Source organism: Sinohyriopsis cumingii, unplaced genomic scaffold (assembly GCF_028554795.1).
Source record: "Sinohyriopsis cumingii isolate HCF-2022 unplaced genomic scaffold, ASM2855479v2 utg000349l, whole genome shotgun sequence".
Taxonomy (NCBI): Eukaryota; Metazoa; Mollusca; class Bivalvia; order Unionida; family Unionidae; genus Sinohyriopsis; species Sinohyriopsis cumingii.
This window is the reverse complement of record NW_028315889.1, coordinates 2,987,629-3,002,864: the sequence shown is the minus strand read 5'-3', so window position 1 is coordinate 3,002,864 and position 15,236 is coordinate 2,987,629. Positions and strand designations below refer to the sequence as shown.

General features: G+C 37.1%; 1 protein-coding gene across 1 annotated transcript in view; it reads right to left on the bottom strand.

Moving 5' to 3' along the window:
• Window positions 1-5,063: 5,063 nt before the first annotated feature.
• Window positions 5,064-15,236, bottom strand: part of LOC149774332 (uncharacterized) — a 30,293-nt gene continuing 20,120 nt past the window's right edge. The window contains exon 4 of the mRNA XM_089945435.1: window positions 5,064-7,010. Coding sequence (XP_089801561.1) covers window positions 6,776-7,010 — 235 coding nt within the window. The 3' untranslated portion in view covers window positions 5,064-6,775. The remainder of the gene's footprint in view (window positions 7,011-15,236) is intronic.

Genomic DNA, 15,236 nt, shown 5'->3' with positions numbered 1-15,236 from the left:
AAACTTCACCAACTGCAAGTGTGTCAAATATCATATGGCTACGTTCTTGTGAATCTAGTCGATCAGCATTTTGTAAAGCGATAAATATATGCCTCGGCGCGGAAACTCCCTGTTGTGATGCTATACGCCATGTAAATAACCCAGCAACATTACTTTGAGTGCTATCTGTGGTCATTGTTAACCATGACAACAATGATTTTCCACCTGAATTCATAAAACTAATTAACTTTTCTTCTTCAACGATTGATGGAGTCATTACTGGCATCCACAGCGTAAGTTGTGTTAATCTTACCATACAATTGTGAGCAGCAGCAGGACGCCAAACTGCATCATTGTCAGTAGTTTTTCTTACAAGTAAAATTGTATATTTAGCTCCAAAAATAACTTTACTAACATTTCAAAAAAATCAAAAAAATATGGGATAATGGAATTGAGCATGAAAAAGCTTCTTCATCATTTAACACTGTTGTGCATGTAGTAAAGCCTAAACTGTAATTTGCATTGATTGATGCAATTGCTGGTGTAGCAGCATTATTTTCAACGTTTCCTCCATCACCCATAACTTCCCTGACGTGTTCAGGATGATAAGATGTATCTGTATCAAACATCATTGATGGGCCGGCTGATCTTGTATAATCATCTGAATATCTTGCAAGACCAAGTATTGTAGTAGCAACATCAAAGTCTTTTTGAATTCTTTCAATATTTCTTCCGTCAATCATTTACGTAGCGCTTTCAAACAACGCCAAAAATACCAATTATTAACAAAACCAACTATATCAACAATTGCAACTCCTGTACCATCATCTTGCAAAAATTGTTCTACTTCAATAAACGCATCAGCAGGTAAAACTATCTACTTGTATCTTGAACTTGTAATTAAATTCGACCACGCTGATCTGGTTGTCGTGCATCATAAGAATAATATTGATAATCGCGTACAGATTCATCTTTGAGAATTGACGCGTCTTTATCAAACGCCGGATCGGATATGCATTTGAACATTTTATTATAATTATTATCGTAACACAAAGACCAATTCCTGCTATTAAACTTGCCGTTATATTTTTGTCTTTTTCTGACTTGGGTATATTAGCCAACTCTGTTAGTGTTTTATTTGCAGCTTAATTTATTATCTTACTGATATTTACAGTCATAATTTCAGTGCTGGGTAATTTTACTGGCTGTGGTTTTCTTCGTACTAATCGAGCTAATCTTTCTTTGACTGCTGAAAATGCTTACCAGCAATATTACCAACAGCACCAATACCTTTATCGCGAATAGCGCCAATAGCTTTCGTCCCTAATTGTTTTGCAATCGGTATCGCTTTTGGAGTTATTCTCTTAAAAAGACCCTGAATATGATCACCATGTCCATCTCCGTAAATCGCTTTGTAAGTTGGCAATTGTGAGTTTACTACCCTAAATATTACAGGTCCACGTTGAGCATTGCTTATAATCATTTTTAAATTACATGCTGATTAATTGTTTTCAATCGCTGTGATAATCATCAGCAATTTTATTAATAAGAGAATGATAAAAATTAAGATCCATAACACCACCTGTAAATAATCTTCGACAAATATCATATATATAATTAATTATTTCTGGAGAATTTTTTCCTGAGCGTTTTCTTTCGATCAGAATTTCTAGTCGGTCAACATCGGCAAGAACACTGTCAGGACAAGTTCCTAATCCACTTCCAGTTTTTGGAGGTTTTCCAATCAGTTTAGTAAGAATATCTTCATCTTCTTGTAATGTTTTCATTTTTTTCTTTCGTCTACTTTATCTATATATGCTTTGACAAAATCTATTTTTTCTGAAAGTTTACAATTAAATTTAACAAAAATTACATCTCTTATCCAATTATTTGCTGACAAAGATCTATATTCAGGTTTTAAATAATTAATTTTTTCATTATATTTTGCAGCAATATATATTATCCCGGGATAATCTGCGTCTCTGATAATTTTTAAAGCCATAGGTGTAAATTTACTGACAGCTTCAGTTACACTTTTTTCTTCAGGTTCAGATTGGTTTTGCGGTTGAGAATGTTGTTGTCGTGGTTGAGGAGATTGTTGTGATTGTGGAAGTTTAGGAAGTTGTCTAAATTTATAAAGCACTCCAACTTTATCTTTTTTAGTTTTTGGTTTTCCTCCAACAGCGCTTTCAAGTTCTTCTTCAAGTTGAGCAAGAGGAAGTTGAGCGATAGCTATAGCTGAGTGATCTCTTAAAATTTTTTTTTGGTTCTTCTTGCTATCTTTGCAGTTTGCTCAGCAGTTTGTCTTACTGCTGGAAGAAGGCCTCCAATAGCTTCTGCAACTCTTTCAGTAACCTCTGTAACAGGTTTAAATAATTTTTCTGTAGCTTCTGCATATTCAACTTATGCTTCTTGTCGTTCTTGCAGTTTTTGCTTGAGAGCATCACGAACAGGAATATATCTTCTAATTACTTCTAATATTTCTCTAGCGAGCCTACTAGTGAAAGATTCCATTACTGATATTAACCATTTCGTCACAATCAGAATACCACCACCCCCACCCACATGTACTGAATTGTGCATGACCAATAGCCCTTAACAATAGCCCTTAACAACAGTCAAATTCGGTTCTACATCAAGTGGGGGCCAATTTTCGTATTCCTTTTTTATTATTTCTCATATCTGTCAGTCCAAAACATGTTGCAAAGGAAGCTGACTTTACTTTGTTCTTAGGTACCTGACACAAACTTGATACTAAAGAGGTCCAGTTCATGAAAATATGGCCATACGTGGCCCCTTATATACATATAAAAGAACACAGTTTGTCCTAAATCGAGAATCGCAGTTTTACACCAGACGCCGATTTCTTAACAATATTTGTGTGCACAGCTGCATATCTATAAAATTTAAGCATTATGTTACTGTGGAGAACTTTTCCTATACAACGATCTATATAATTCATCTTAATAAATTAGATCAGCGATAAGCGGAAAAGCCAAAAATGTCAAACCTGTGTGATATTTCGTCTCCGGAATTTTCAAGACTACGGCTTCATTGTCATTATCGGAGCAAAATGGAAACACCAGCAGATATTTCAACATGAATGTAATTACTTTGGATCAGGTAAATGGTGCTAACATGCATTCGAAAGAAGTATTTTAAGTGTCACTGCCGATTCCAACTACGTTTCACACAATGTACGTTCTTGTAATCTGTTTAGAAAGTGTATCATTTTGAGACAGCGGCTTGTTGGGTTTAATTTAAGTGGGTCATGACGTAATAACATTCCAACGTTTAAGCCCAGTCAGAAATCTTGCGTTTGGCGCCGTGAGTGAGTAGGACGTGGGGGCTTTTAACTGAAATTGATTACTGAGTACAAAAGATAGTAACACTGCAGAGACCCTTGGAATTCTTCTTTTAAATGTAAGTTAGTGACATTTTTTTGTGCAAAGTAGGTATATACTGATAAAGAAAATTATCTGCTGGCATCATCACATCTTCGCTAGCCAAGGTTCCGGTATGCTAATCGTATCTTTTTACACCTTGGCGGATAGAGCATATATTTCTGTGCTTCGGGTCTGTGAATTTCACTGGATGCAACGGCAAGCTACCGTGTCCAGCCAAATAAATTGTTCATAATTTGAACACCGTTCCTACATGATCGAGACAACGGGAGCACGCAACTTGAATGGACTCATAAATAAGCAATTTTCATCTGCCAGTCCGAGTTTGTACAAATACTTTCACTCCAATACACCCGTAATGGCTTCTCTCTTGTGCGTAGTCACACTGTCATTGTCATACTTATAAAGTATCCTTTCAATGTCAATTGCCTCCACCATTTTCGGCCGATATGCAATGCACCGCTGTTACACTCTATCGGTTAGTTGGCATTATATACTAAGAGAGGCAAAGAATGTGCTCAATTGGCCAATGTGTAGATAGGGTTAACATATCGGAACCTTGGCTTGCGAAGATGGCATCATCGTTTTGGCGTGACAATGTATCACTAAATCTGCACAGCCATTTTCAGAATATAATAATGTTTTACCAGACGAAAAATAATCACAAAATGTTTACATAGTTAAAATTCTTATCTTCCAACATATGTAAGTTACGAGATGTGTGAGAGCTCTTTGAAAAGCAAAACATTTCTCATATTAAATTGACACCTAGATTATTAGAAGATTTTTTTTAAAAAAAGGCATTAAAAAATAATAGGTTTATGTTAAACTGCAATTTCTTGAGTTGTAAACCTTGTCTCTTATTATATAATTATCTGAGGGTCCGTGTCTTAGAATGGTTTTAAACTCGCTGCCTTCTCTCAGAACACAATATTTTCATGGTTTATGTCCATATTAGTCTCAAGCTTGCATCGGGTGCCTGTGGTTGTGTAACAAGTAGTGCAGTGGGTAAGTTTACTATGTTGAGTAAAATGATGACCGGTACGAGAATCGCTAGCAACACATTCATCCTAATGAAGAATGCTTCAAACAAATTTTTCATTAACCCTGTTATATACAGATTTCCTCTCGTACATTTGTTTCTTTCCATTTAGCCCTGGTTTACTGGATTTCTATCTTTACTCTCAAGCACATCGTCAGTGGAAATGATATAAGAAAGACAAATATATTGGTTCAAAACGTTTACTGAAATTGCGAAGAACATAAATACAGTATTAATAACGTTGGACAATTTTTTACATCCATCATTTAATTTCCTTAAATAGTCTCTCTCTCTCTCTCTCTCTCTCTCTCTCTCTCTCGTATGCATAAACAGAACATTAAACACAAATACAGTGAAAATGGAGTTCTAAGAGAAATTATATATTTTGGCTGCAAAATGTGATTAACAGTGAAAACAACTGTATTTGCATCTTATAAAACAATCATCAGTGAAACCCACAATCTAACTCGTTATATATATATATATATATATATATATATATATATATATATATATATATATATATATATATATATATAAAATAGTCCTTATATAAAACAGCTTCCCCACAATATCTTTCTTGCCCCCCCCCCCCATCTCGATCTCTCTCTAAAAAATAAAATATTACTTCCAATTCGGCAAAAATGGTACCTATTTAAATATTTAAATGTTTTCACCCCACTCTTCCCCAGGAAGAAACAGACTATTAACTTGTAAATAATATTGCAACTAAAAGATAGGTCTACTGAAGTAAATGTTCTTTCATGTATATTGGCTTTGCGATTACTCTATATATAATAACAATTTGTATATTAGGATGTAGATGTGTTATTATGCGTGAAAACAACGCACTCCAAGTAGAATCTCAGGTATGCTGTTTGATTTTCGGTACATGACGAGTAGCTTCGTAAGATAATTGAATGTATATAAAACACTAATTAAATACTTTTGCTATATTTTACTTGTAAACAATAATAATCTATTAGTGGTGTCGTCTTTTTTATGTGCTAAATTGACAATGTTCAGGTACTTTAAAGAATAAAATATCAATTAATATAGACGCTTTATAGTCTCTATCTACTTATTTTCAGTCGTGAGCAAGGTAAGGTAAATGTCAGAAAGGATAAAGGATACAAATAGAAATGAATAAGATTGCTTAAAATCTTTATTTGTTAATTCTTCTGAATATTTTTAGTTCATCCTTGTTGAATAAAATAAATGCGATAGAATCTGCAGTTCTAATTCTTTACGTGTAATGAAGACTAATTACTAACAGTGCGACGGCAATAAACTGCCAATAATACGTAAGCATTAAATCTGTGCGTTTGTGGGATTTGGATGCTAGCTCAGTGTTGCACCATGGCCCTATTTAAAGACATGTTTGTTTTCGTAAGAAAGACATAGCATGCTGAAATTTCGTTGAGGGGCAAGGCTGCGCTCATATCTAGTATGCAGTATTTATTCTGCAATTTCCAACACCAACTCATGTTAAAGGTATTTTATTTTGGTGGTAATAGAAATGTATAAACATAATACTTTTATAAGAGCATGATTCGTGTAACAGACTCGGACCAAGAGTAATAAAATTTAGCAATATTTGCTTTTCCATAAAAACGGGGGCAGAAAACCGTCTTTACTCATCATAGTCCTTTTCGAGGTTACTTTGTTGAAAAATCAAATGTTTTGAACGGTTTGATGTGGTCACAAAGGCATTATTGCTACTCAGCTTGAGTTTACATCTTTGAGAGTTTAGCATGACCTTTAACCTGAAATGTAACTTGACCTTAATAAGCGAATATCAACATTTTGTGACATCACATATGAATGAGTCTTAGTTTTTGTGACGAAGTGACGGCCGCGAGGGGGTGGGGGTGGGGTGATGTAAAAACATTCGCCAAAATTGCGTGAAGTCAGATATGGATGTCATTTAAATTGATCCATCGAAAATGAAATTTACTGTTTATATGCTATTTGAAAAGAGATTTAATCTGACAAACTTAAATTATTTCCATGGCGTTTCGAAATCAACTATAAAGTTTTAATCTATGTGACGTGGTTTCGTTTCGACTGTCTGTGCAGCAGGTTTTGTGGTCATACGGAAAATGCGGAAGATTACGGAACGTGTAACCTGCAACGGATAAAAGAAAGGTCCTGTTTTCGTTCGAAATCTAAACAATGTTATTTGTTTTATTTCTGAATGTGCATAATTAACCTCTTGTTTTTAAGTAAAGTTTGCTGAAGTGTATAAAGCCTAATTCCAAAAGTGGATTTTCTACATTGCAGATTTTACATACATAATTAAACAACAGTCATCTAGGGCTTCATATGGAACTTTGTTACATTTGTCCAGTTACCATTTGAATGTAATTGCAAAATAGATAGCCATATTAGAGCTTACAGGTACAAATGTAACCCAGGTACCAAACACGTCAATATTCTGACCACTGTTATTATAGAGCACTGAACCTCCGGAGCAAAGTGGGGGTGAAATACTTGCGAGAAAAAAACCTAATAATGTTCCAACTTCCATTCCACAGCGACGGCGAATAGGGTCTAATGTGCAAGTATTTATTCCTTCAAAGTATCTGGAAAAGAAGAATTTTATTTTGCGTTATAGCTTGCAATAAACATCAAGAAAAAAATGCGGACAATAGTGTCTGGAAAATTTTAAAAGCCTCAGGCCAAAGTTGTTTGCTGAGCAACAGCAACAGAAAGAGGTGCTGAGATATTTATTATTATTATTAGTAGTAGTAGTAGTGGGAGTAGTAGTAGTAGCTCACCCGGCTAATGATAATGCGTATATAGAACATAAAACTGTACATCCAGTCATTTGCTAGTCTACAGCAGCTGCTGTGTTTTCTTACAAACGACATCATAATTACAGAGCTGTAATAGTTACATGCTGGAGAAAAATGTCATCCTAAGAAATAAACGAAATGGAATCACTCTACGAATAATGATGGACTTATTTCTTTCTTGGTGATAGCAAAGGACTACCAAATGTAGGAATAACTCTACTATATCTGAGTGTCTGATCATAAATAATATTAATTTAAGGTGCTCAAATTTAAAATGTAGCTACTACAGGCCCGGCCCTAGAATGTGTGGGGCACAAGGCAGGAAGCGATGAACGGGGCCGAAAGCAAAAAATTCACTAAAGTAAAACATTGTATAGCCAGCAGCTCGTGACCCCTGGAAACGCGATGCCCTATGCGGTTGCCTCGTTCGCCTTGCCCTAGGGCCGGACCTTTTCAACTATAAATATTTATCCCCTATTTTTCGAAACTTACTTTAAGTAACAAATAGTAACAGTATCGTGTCTGCGCGAGAAATGCAATATTGACCTTGGCATTGGCTACAAGATGGAAATGACAGACCTTGACATTATATCATGTGAAATAAATGATCTGCAGGGGAAATAGACTGCTGGCAGTTATGTTATAGAAAAATTAGTACATACGCACGCTACACAAATCTGTTGATATTAACAAAATCTATGTTGGGGTTGGTACGAAGGCAAAGATATCCCAGTCGCCGGGTTACATTATTCAATACAAATAATGTAACCCAGCGACTGGGTATAGCTTCGTGAGGAAATAAATAATATAATCCTGCGACTGGGATTTCCTTGTCCTTGTACAAACAGTGACATATATTATTTTCTAACCGACTTTTTTCCATCTAAATAAAAATAACTCTGCACCATTGCAATTTAGGTAGCAGATTCAAAACACAATATTCATCAGGTAATATCATTGCTTCTCACTCTATATAAAGGTCATCAAGTTTTGTTATCTTTTATGAAAATCTAAATAATTATCTAAGTAGAATCTAGCTATATATGCTGCTCTTAGAAAAGGAAAACAAATCAAGAAAAATGTTAAACCTGTTACGTGCTGGAAGTATTGGGCAATTAGCGTCTCGAGCCACTTGCATCTGTTTATTATTGCCCTTTAAGACGAATATATTAATGAGGGCTATGGGTGACCTGTCGACCCTAAGTATAGAAATCCTACGCATGGGAAAATAGAAACTTAAAATCATTTGACATTATCACATTTAGTCAATGGATGTCATATGAAATTGACAATAAATAAGTAATATCTTTTATAGAGTTAACTTTTAACTTTCATTAGTTCTAATTTGGAAAATGTTCTATGGTAGGCAATATTATAATGATGTGTAGTACAACAGGCATACTAAGTATAGTTCTAACGAAATATGTAGTGACATCAATAAATTTCTAATATATAACCTTCTTGGAAATTTATATTTTCTGCGGCTTCTTTTCAAAAGTAGTTCCTAGCGCGTGTTCACTATGACTAAGACGACATGTCTGAGATAACCAGACTGAGATAGAAAAAATAAGGTTAGGAAAATGTCTCTGTCGCATGGGTGAGAAAACCCTTTCCAGGCAAGATATCAGTGGTGCTATCCATTGAATAACAATCTTTTGTACTCTCATAATTTTCCATTGTACTGAACAAAATAAAAAATGCATTTGTCCCTGATTTATTTATTATCTCACTGGACACAAAAATTCGAAAAAGCATTTATTCATGCACAGTAAATTCACAAATTTTCTTATTATTGTTTAGAACAAACTTCCCGTCTCTCTCTAGATCTTACATATCATGTCTATGTGAATGCCATTAACATCTTTCTTACTAATAGTATGTATATTTAAAAAATATTGTGTACTTGACTTTTATCCGTTATTAAGGGTCAATTTTTTTGCCTACGTGATTCTTGTCAAATTTTGTCGATCTGATTTTTGTCAGCAAATGAATTCCCTCATGCCAATCCTTTCCTGTATCAAAAAAATATGACCGAACAATGTTCTTCTAAGTTGAATGAACTCTTTTCCAAGCCGAAGAGAGCAGAAGATTTAAACTGTTTGATGAGGGTGTTCTTTTACTCTTGTTTGCACTGTTGGGAGGGGGGTAAAGAATCGTAAGGTTCTTCTTTACTACGTCTCTAATTTCATATATACGTTATCAAACATTTGTGAAGTAGCAAGAATTTATCTCCAGTCTACTCAATAAAAAATTAAATTAATGTATTTTGAGTTTATTTTGTGTCATTCATATGACATATGTACTTTTATTTATTATAGTATGATCTGAATATTTGACTAATATGAAACCTTATTTTCTTTATGAGGGTATGTGTTATGTATATTGTATGCTTGGCCCTTGTCTGTGATTGAGGGTAGGATTTGTGCTACGTGACCATTGTAACGTTTTGCATAGCTGATTTTTTTCCTCATGATTCTAAAAAAACAAACAAACAAGATATTTACTTAAATATAAGTGTAAGATTTGTAATACTACATATATTCTATACTTGAATGATGGTTATTGTATATTCTTCCACAAGACTACTGGTCAATCTATCCTTGAGGATAAATTCGAAATAAATGATTGTTCCTAATTTGAAGCTCAGAATGCTCAAATTCAGGCAGTGATTAGGAACATCAGAACGTTGGCCAGTAGTATAGGGGGCCACTATAGCCTCAATGGGAATTAGCATTACAGAACCCCCCTGGGCCACTATAGCCTCAATGGAAATTTAACATGGAGAAAAACCCTGGGCCACTCTAGCCTCAAGGGGATTGAACATGGGGAAAAAAGCATGGGCAACTCTAGCGACAAGGGAAATTGAACATGGGGAATTGTAACAGGGTCCAGACCTGATGGGTCTATGGAAAAGGAACAGGGGGAGAGGGACATAACACACACACACACACACACACACACACACACATACACATATATAAAATAATAATTCGGGGGTAGGCAATTGAAAGTCATTCTCTTTTCGAGAAATAGGAGTGGCCCTGAAAAGGGCCTTTGTGTTTCTTCTTCTTCTTCTATTTCCTCCACTTCTTCCACCAAGATCTCACTTTTTCCATTATTCCTTTCTTCTTCTTCTTCTTCTTCTTCTTCTTCTTCTTCTTCTTCTCCTCTGTTATCCAGTCAGGATGACCCATTGCTCTGAACTTTTCCTGGACTTTGATCCAATTGTTGTTTAGCCGCTCAAACTCTGCCTCTTTCTTTTTCTTTTCCTGATATTTTCTTTCTTTATTCCATCTCTCTTTAATCTTCTTGACCTCTACCTCCATCACTTTTCTCATCAACTCCTCTCCTTTCTTCAGTCTGTCCAGACCTCTCTCCACAAAAGAGCACTCTGTCCCATGTGACATATTTTCAAGAAAGCACCTGACTTTGCTTGCATTGTCAAGTGCTTCCTTTAGGCTTCCCACTCTGACATAGGTGGGGTTTATCATACCTCTCAATCTCTTTTCCTCCTCTTCTATCATTCCTGCTATCACTTCTTTTGCTACGTTTAGGCATTTAGCGTAGTACAGGTACTCTGCTATCTTCCATTCTTTTTCTAGTCTCTCCACTACATAGATACCATCCATTATCCAATAGTATATATGTACCAAGTTGTTAAACAACTGACTTGCAACCACCATCTTCGTTTTTATTATTCCGTAGAATGGTTCGAACATCAAACTCTGTGGGTTCTTATACTGAAAGCGCGGACGTGATGGAAAACATCCCCCTAAGACTTAAAATTGATATTACCTAGATCATCACTTAAAACGCGCTGCCGTGAAGGAAAACATCCCCTACTTTTCTCATTTCATATAATATACTATCCACATAAGTTAAATCAGCAATAAACTAACCCCAAATCTACTATCCACACACACACACACACACACGCAAAGCAATAAAATTAAACCCAAATTTACTATCCCCACAAACGTACTTGAGCGCTTACAAACAAACAAACACACACACACACACACACACACACACACACAAAGAGTGAGTGTTTATATACACACTACTCTACCTACACACATTGGCAAATCGATGGTTATTTCTTTTCTAGAGTATTGTGTAGCCCTGAAAAGGGCTCTTTGTTTTAGAACTTCAGATGCACCTATCTAATGCTGGCACCTTCCTGGTCTGGCACCACACACACATCTTCGACTCCAGTCTCTTTTTACTTTTTGTCTTGAGAGTGCAGAGGCGGGATGATTCGCTTCAGCACCCCAATCCTCTGTCTCTGGTATCTTGTAAGTCATCCTCTCTCCTATTTTCTTTTCTTCCTCTTCCCTCTATCTTCTCTCCTCCTCTTCCTTCTTTATTCTTGCTTCTTCTACGATAGCCTCCGCGGACAGTTCATTTACTATGCGCCTGGCATATTCCATGTGCATCTGGAGTTCTAGCAGTTTCACAATCCTTGTATTCATTGTCTTGCTGTTAACAAGTCGACGATGGGTAGCCCAACTGACGATTAGTTTTTAAGTTATACTAAAAGCGCGGACGTGAAGGAAAACATCCCCTAAGACACAAAATTGATATTACCTAGATCATAACCCAACAACGCGCGGACCTAAAAGAAACACTCACTCACTTTTTTATACTACCCACCACTATTCTAAAAATGTTCATTAATCACTTCAATATACTATCCGCATACTCAAAGCAATCTAACCCTAAATCTACTCTCCCCACACGTCAAGCAGCAAAAAAAAAAACAAACAAAAAAAAAAAAAAAACTTGATCTTAATATACTATCCACACCAACGTACTTGAGCACTTACAAGCACACAATCATATACACAAACACAAACACTCACACTATAAAAGAGTCAGTGTTTATATACACACTACTCTACCTACACATATTGGCAATTGGATTGTTATTTCTTTTCTAGAGTATTGGGTAGCCCTGAAAAGGGCTGTTTTTTTTTTCTTTGCTATGGCAATCTTTTAGTTTCTAAGAATGCTACGTCCTCTCAGGATGGACTTTCTGGCGATAGGTCTGCTTCTTCGGAAAGAGAAGAAGAACTTTTTGGTGTCGATACGACAATCGACAAAGCCTTTGTCAGGTTCAGGTTGCTGCTGCTGCTGTTGCTGCTGTCTCTGAAGTCTGTACTTCTCTGTCCATTCTTCTTTCTCCCTGTTCACTTCTTCTCTGAAGAGCTCTTCGATCAGGTCTTCAGTGACTTTTAGCATTCTCACGTTCTCTATTTCTTCTGGCTTCGGTATCAGACTGTGTCTGACCCTATGCAAATTCACGTAGGCTTCGTTTAGCTTAGCTAGTTTGGAGCACATCTTCGTAGGAGGATGAGTCAACAATGGATGGTTAGACTGGAGGCTACCCCGGTTCTTAAAGTCAAAGCGCGGACGTGAAGGAAAACATCCCTCCACGGTTTTCGATTCGCAACGTTTAATGAGTGTCATGAGAAAGTTAGAGAGAAGTCAAAGTGCATGAATCAACATTCTTATAGTCAAACAAAAGACAAAGGCATTTTTTTCAAAACACAACATTTTTTATTCAAAATCACTTAACACTAACCAACAACTCTAACATTTTTTTAACAATAATCCAACAATATAACATCAAACATTTTTTTCAAATGACAAACATTTTTTTCAATTTACACTCTACAGGGTTGGATACGTTGTGAATGAAATTGCGATTTCCACTGTTGCAAGTCATTGAGTCATGGATGGACACTACGTTTCCTAGCTGAAGACAACAAAATAAGCATACTAGTCACAAAATCAACGATTTACTTTCTCATCGTTTCTAGAAAAACCATGATCAAAATAAGTCACTAAATGTTCTTTTGCTGATAATAAGTGATCAATTTCGATCTCAACTTTCTCTTTGAATTTGTCAAAGAGGGCTTTGATGTAATGGATTTCTTGAGTCGTTAATGGAGGACAGAAATGTTCACGCAAGTCTTTATACCACCAACGTAACACGTCTTTTTTAAACAGACTCCAAGCTTCGTCCAGATATTCTTTGAATTTTTTCTTCTTGACTGATGTTTTGACATTCATAGTAATCATACTTCATCCATATCGTAACTGTGTCTGCCAGGTACGTAGCACAGTAGGAGACCAATTGCTGTTCTTGTTCTGGACATCTCGACTTGATCATGATGTCCTTTTCGTCTTTGTCTTGGGATTCTCCTTCCACGGTCTCCCCACATTTCATGTCTAAAGTTTCTCCACTAGGCAAAGAGGGATAACAGTCTTCCATGGCTTCTAATAGTCTAGAATGACTTCTCTCAAACTGTTGATTTCTATGGTATTGTCGAATTCTGCATAGAGGAGGACGTTCACTGTGTGATCTGGAGGTGGATTTGCAAACTGAAGTTCCACACGAATCTGGCCCGATTTTATAGGGTGGAAATGTCCCTCGTCGCTGCCTTGGTCTGGAGTGAAATCAAAACCCCACAAAGCATAGCCTCCTGCATAATCGTCGTACGAAATACCGTGACTGGTGTTGGTTCCTAACTGTCCCGTGGCTTCGTACAGGGACAAGTACGATCTCAAATAATTCTTTGCGACACCAAAGTTGGGCTCAAAGGGTCGGGTACACAAGGTCTTGCCGTCGCGACTGACTTCAATCTTGGACACATTGTAATGTTGAAACTCAAAAGGATTTTGATCGTGGGTTCCGTTGAAGGCTGAATTCCTGACGATACCAACAATCAAACGCTTGGGTAACTGTCCTTGGAACAGATGATCGTCGATCATAGATCGCTGTCCAGCGGGAATGGTGAACGTTTTCACTTCTACGCGTCGTATCGGATACTTGGCGGTCGTTCTGCTCAACGTCTGACTGACGTCGTTTCCCACTTTAGGTAACACTTCCACACGACGCACGTAAAGTCGGGCTTCTTGAATGATAGTTTTGTATTCGTTGGCATGGGCCATCAAATGGAAAACGCCACTGCTACGATTCAGTCTCAGACGGATATCCACCACGTTCAGCAAATACTTTTCTTGTAACCACATGTCCAAATGCAAACGATCCATCAGTTCTAAACTTCGCCCTTGCAGAATTTTCTTACGACGGTCGTTAAACCCCACATTGTGAGGATTGTCATCTTCTGTCAGGACTGTGTCGCTAAACGTGCCTACACCTGCCGTGTCAGGTTTCCATACCACGCAAGCATCCAGATGAGTATTCTTGGCTTCTTTTCCGTACGTCAAGAGATTTTCCAAGTAGGCACGATATGGGTAAGTATCCATGCTGCTGATGACCAGTTTGTTATTCAAGTACAAGTCCACTTCACTGAACAAGGAATGCAAGAAATTGTTGACAGGAGCTACTCTAGCATCGCCTCCTGGATTGGTGTTGTCCGTTTTGATCACTTTCACTTTCAAATACAGGTAACTGCTATTCAGATCGATGTAATCTTCGGGTTGTCCTTTGATTTCAAACTCGATGGGAGCGGAATCCGTCAAAGAGGAGACGGGATGAAATTCCACCCATTGGGATTCTTGCATCGTCATCATGGTAGGGGGCATGGCAAACAAAATCCAGTTCCGACTTGGAACAAGCGCAAGACTCTCGGTGCATCATTTTTTGTCTGTTTCTCAATAATCGAAAACGTCTAAGTCTCGAACGGTTCTTCTTTTCTTTGCCTTTCTAGCTTGAAGTCTGGTGAAAGGTGTTTTCTTCTTCGTCTCTTTCTGCCTTGTCCTTGCTGAATGCCTGACTCGGTAGCGTGCAGGGCATTTATAGGTGTGTCTCGTCGGTCCAAAAGGTCTTTGCCCGTTTGCAGCAAGACATTTTTGCCTGCCCTCAAGAAAGCTTCTTTAGGGTTTTGTTTGTCGATGATGACATTTTGGAGAAATTCTTTGCCTTGTGTCAGTGCCGCATCTTTCAAGGCGTGCAATCCGCGTGTCACCATCGGTTTCAACACCGGGGACACCGAACGAAAGGCTGATTTCAACATATCTCCTAAACCGTGTCCTCGCTGTCGA